General features: G+C 36.9%; 1 protein-coding gene across 2 annotated transcripts in view; it reads right to left on the bottom strand.

Annotated features, from left to right (window-relative positions):
* The window catches only part of LOC110459876 (DNA oxidative demethylase ALKBH2-like), a 32,919-nt gene extending 30,252 nt beyond the window's left edge, over window positions 1-2,667 (bottom strand). For both annotated transcript variants that reach the window (XM_021512344.1, XM_021512343.1), the window contains exon 1: window positions 2,314-2,667. In XM_021512344.1, coding sequence (XP_021368019.1) covers window positions 2,314-2,628 — 315 coding nt within the window. In that variant the 5' untranslated portion in view covers window positions 2,629-2,667. The remainder of the gene's footprint in view (window positions 1-2,313) is intronic.
* Window positions 2,668-5,223: the final 2,556 nt, after the last annotated feature.

Here is a 5,223-nt window from a genome sequence, read left to right as displayed (position 1 = left end):
AAATCTTATGAAAATACTTGTATGTTTTTTATCCTATCATTTTGCGTCACTGGGATAAACTCCCTTTTTGTTGACAACCAGCACGTTGTTTTGTTGATATTCCGTTTTCTAAATATATATATATACCACTGCAATCTCTACCCAGAGTTGTCGTCGGGAGTGCAAGGACCGTAACTCTGCGTGATAGTCTCGTTCAACCAGACTCTTGTTGTCTGCGCAAGCGTCTGATTGAACGAGACTACACTGCCGATACAATAATATTTCGACCATTCAGAACTAGAGCAATGTAGCCGGTAACGTTATGTCAAGATAATTTACATCTTTAACCAAATCAAATATTTAAGTATCCTATAGTTAGATATAAGTTTTAAATCTTACAAAAATGTAACGTTTGTTCGAGATTCGGCAAACGAAAACTTGTTTCGAGATCAAGATGGCGGAGACTACAGCGCGCGCGACTGGCGGCCATGTTAAGACAAGTTTTTCAGTTCCATAGGTATTGTGAGAGCTCCGCCCTCTATAAGGAAATAACAGCAGATCTAACTGATTTAAAACGTTGACAGAATCTTTACATGTGCAGTAGTATTAGATAATTGAGTAGTTGTTTTCACTGCGTCGCTGACCAGCGTCGAACATAAATTCCTACTGAAAATATTTAATTACCGTTGATGAGACGGTATTATATTTGTCTCTAGAAGATGTAGAATTACGTGATGCTGTCGGCGGGTTTTCGTCTGTCAAATTCCACATTTGTTCTATGTCAAACCACTGCTAGGAATTTCTAATTTATAGAATACAAGTTTTGACAAGAATGAAATCGCGCCTATTATCAATTTCTTAATATATAGTATTCTATAATTTACCACACTGAAAATAATTTCAAGTTTTAAATCTGATAATAGTTTTGGGTTGGATTTCTGTAGGAATCAAATAGTTTCTATGCAAGAGTATACATGTGAGGTTATGCTATACATCCGGTTGACCACTTCTTATTTACATATTCAGGAATTTGAAACGATCAATATTCTGCGATTATGACATTGTGCAAGATAATCTGAAACATTTACATTAATTCAAACAAAAGGCCAAGAAAGTCTGTATCGCTCACTTGGATCTTTATGCACAGCAATGGCATATATGGCTATAGGTGCAGGACTTCAACCATTTCAAAGTTATGATTCAGAAATTAAGTCCCTATGGTAAGGGGTGTGGTCAAATACAAGAGTCGATACTAACATCATGACGAAGTTCATATCTTGATGTCCAGCGATGGCATATATGGCTATGGGGTTGGATCTCAACCATTTCAAAGTTATGACAATATAATTAGGTCCCACAGAGTGGGGCCAGACCCCAGAGTCAATTACTGAATGTGACTGTGTTTATCTATTTATGCCTATCAAATATATCAATGGTAATGATGAGGTAGGAATCTAAACCGTTTCAAAGTTATTGACCAGAAATTAAGTCCCTAGGGGTGGGGCCAGACCCAAGGTCATTTTTATATTACGATTGTTTGTCTCTTGATACTCAGCAATTGTTAAAGTCAAATCCCTCCATTTATACAGAAGGACAAGGATTTTAAACATTTCCCCCTATGTTCTCCCTAATAGGGCCTGCCCCTCTATCCCCGGAGTAGCCACACCCTCTGTTTATACAAAATTGGATTCCCCTTCATTTTACAGAATACAGTGTAACCACGTTGAGTTTCTTTGGATCAACAAGGCAATAATTAGTCAAAACCAATTATTGCTACTGTGCTATATATATGTGCATGAGTATAGGTCTAAATGACATTGGAATGAAGACAAACAGGTATATGTATTTGGGGTTTTTTACCAGTAAAGTCTAACTGATAAGGTTGATACTGTGTATGGGGCTATGTACATGTGTACTGTGGAGGGGGCTATTGGTTTTGGGGGTTAATAGGTACAAGGCTATAGCTAACAGCAAGCTCAGGGAGAGTAACATGTAGGTGAGATAATAGATAAGGGGCTTGGGGGATATCATCCCAAAAACCCTCTTATCCATTAATTCCTGTAGGAACTGATTTAGATAGAGTTCCTTCAGGAATTACTTATCCATTAGAATCTAGCTATATAGCCCACCTTAAACCTTAAAGTGATTATGGCATGTGGTTTGGAGGTTGGTAAGAGAAAAGCCAGTTCAATGAATATGTACGTACCTGAAGTTTTCTGTCTAGTCAAGTGAAGAACTGTAAGCTAATTAACAGTTTCTGGCAGTGGTACAGGGATCCTAGATAAATAAAGTCAAATTTTAAAACGAGTTAACTCCCTTACACCATTGCCTCACCTGTTTTCGTGGTAAGTCGCGCCACTTTCCGAAGACAAATATCCGAGCCATCGGCCCAGTATTATATGTCAAAGACCTTTCACATTCCGAGATCAGATTATCTGCCTCTGCCTTAGAATACAGGATCGTGTACCTACAATCTAAATTTTCGGAACTAAATTGCTGCCATTTCAAAGATTTAGCCACAGCAGAATCCGTATTTATGTTCACGTTTCCCTCTTTTTTCCGAACTTTAGATACCCCAGCAGCTTGATTTGTTGTCCCATCTTCTTTATCCTCTGTAACACGTTTCCTTTTTTTCACAAATCGGTCCATGTTTGGCAAGTTCGCCGTGTAGTCTTAAAATAGCTCATTCCTAATAATAGGAATCTGGGGTTTTACCCATTAGGTAGTCTTTCTCAGCCAAACGCTTGATTTACAGGTAGTTTTATGTTCAAACTACTAAATATCAGATATTAGTCGTCTTTTTATTTATGAGTATAACAGTTATCATTTGCATCAATTCACTATCAAAATATATCTATGTAAATTTGTAGAGTTCACAACATATTCAAAATGTTTTTTTTTCTATAAACTCACAAATTGAAACATTCCTTTTATTTTTGGGTGGTCGGATATACATACATCTTTGTAATAGTTATGTATGTTTTTTGTCTCTTTTCTGGTCCTACATATATGTATAACTGATCTAATTTGTCGCTTTTACTGTCATATCATAGAGGACATATTCTATTTTCCGTGGAGGTCCTTTATTAATTCGCCCTGTTCCATAGTGATCTAGCGTCGTATTGGAAGAAAACAAATTTATTGGGTTATTTTAATTAATAGACTCCTCCAATAGACAATAAAAATGTAGATAGTTGTAATTTTGTTCCGATCTCAGGCGGGTGGTTCGGTTCATTAACTTTATTAGAATTGTCTCCCGTCACACAGTGATCAAGCGCCTGGCCATGTTTATTTTTTTCTGAAATTAAATTAACATATAAGTGTAGGTTCCTCCGATATACAATAGGTATAGCTCCAATGCCTTATTCCGACCTCAAGCGCGGGCAGTGCTGTTCTATGGAATTGTCTCCCTTGCCACAGTGATCATATAAGAGTGCTAAACTAAAAATATAATCATAGTTTTCGTTGTATTGAAGGTATCACTCACCTTACAAATAAAATAAGTACACAATCTCAAATCCACGAATTCACATCTATATATGGTCATCTATCTCTTCATGATCACCACGTGCATTATCCACTCAATTTCAAATTTATTAAAAAACAAACACAAAGAATACGGTTAGACACTTATGTTAGTCTTCTCGTCTTATACCAATTCAGCATGGAATAGTGAATCACCTGACCTATATTCCGGCTTTAATTTAGTTTTCACAATTTCATCAGACAGAGAGTGTTAATACTCTATGTGGGTCTAGCAAGTAATCTATTCGGCAAGTGCTGTAAGTAAGCAAAAAAAGTTTGTGTCAAAATCTGACAAGATTTTCAATCAGAACACTGACAGATCAGCAAAGCCCCTACGATGTGCCTGATCGCACTACACAACCCGGTCTGTTTTTAGGTACAGTAACATTGACCCCCTATCGCACATCTATATGTACATGTCACAGTGTATCACCATGGCAAATTTTAAAAAAAAAAATCAGTTTTCCGGATTCCGAGATAAGGACTCTACCCTCATGGTCTATTATTAGTAACAGTGACATTAACCTTGACATTAAAACTTATTAAAATCCTTATGACAATCTAAATATCACAGTGTATCACCTTAAAAATGTAAAAAAAAAAAAAACATTTGTTTTTCAGATTCCAAAATAAGCACTCTACCCTGATTGTCTACTTTTAATAACAGCGACATATGACCTTATTATTTTAATATCCCTATTGCACATCTACATATCACACTGTAATACCATGTCAAAGCAGACGTTTGAATTCCGTTCGGAGTTTAGTACCTAACACTAAGGTGTAGCTAGGTATATCTGGAGATTGGGTTGCTACCTATCCTACCTGCACGATAATAAAACCACTGTGGACATGATGGCTGACCAACTGTTACTTAACAAACATTTTACGTTGTGTTTCTGTTTCTACATAAATTGTTTTAATTTAATGATATTTTCACAGCTGTCCTTAATAAAAAAAATAAAAAATGCTTTCTCAATGTACTGAAACCTGAAATCTATCGGATAGGCTTATCTAACAATCTGTGGAGTGTTGCGTATAAATCATTGCGGTAATGTTGCCAAATGCTCTGATTGAAGACTCACTGTTTCAAGTAGCAGCATCAACCTGTGATAGAGCATTTGTTGATGTTGTAGTAAACGTAGTTGTTTCTCTTCTTCTTCTCTTTCTGAACCATACTTTGTCGCATAATTGACCTTTTAGAAAGAAGTGGCACCGATACATATGTAAATGCAGCATCAACATTCCTCATTGCAGATATGTTTCCTTCCACTTGCAGCACATTTTTTGTTGTGCGCAAAGAGATTGTGTTGCTTCATTTAAAGGATAGGACTGCTACAAGTCCCGCCCAATATGATATAAACAATAGATTGATGAAACCATCTAAACCATATGAAAAATATTCAAATCCCCGATTGAAATGTTAATTTTAATTATTCATCAACACTAACCATTTTTCGCTATGACAACCGTGGCTCCTGAAAAGAGATTATATATCTCAGGAAAAAATAGAACAAGGAATGCCTGGTTCTAATAAGCTCACATTACTTAAACAGAAAATAGCCCAGCCATTATCCCTCCAGGACCCTATTCTTCACACCACTGAGACCGCTGCAGGTGTTGGGCTTCACAAACACCGCATCCCGACCCTGGGAAGTCCAGGGTTAAAGCCCAGTGGTGGATGGGGAGTGGGAGTTACTGACACTAATATGTCGCCGT

This window comes from Mizuhopecten yessoensis, unplaced genomic scaffold (genome assembly GCF_002113885.1).
Source record: "Mizuhopecten yessoensis strain PY_sf001 unplaced genomic scaffold, ASM211388v2 scaffold10251, whole genome shotgun sequence".
In the NCBI taxonomy this organism is placed as follows: Eukaryota; Metazoa; Mollusca; class Bivalvia; order Pectinida; family Pectinidae; genus Mizuhopecten; species Mizuhopecten yessoensis.
The sequence above is the reverse complement of the archived record's forward strand: the minus strand, read 5'-3'. Positions and strand labels throughout refer to the sequence as shown.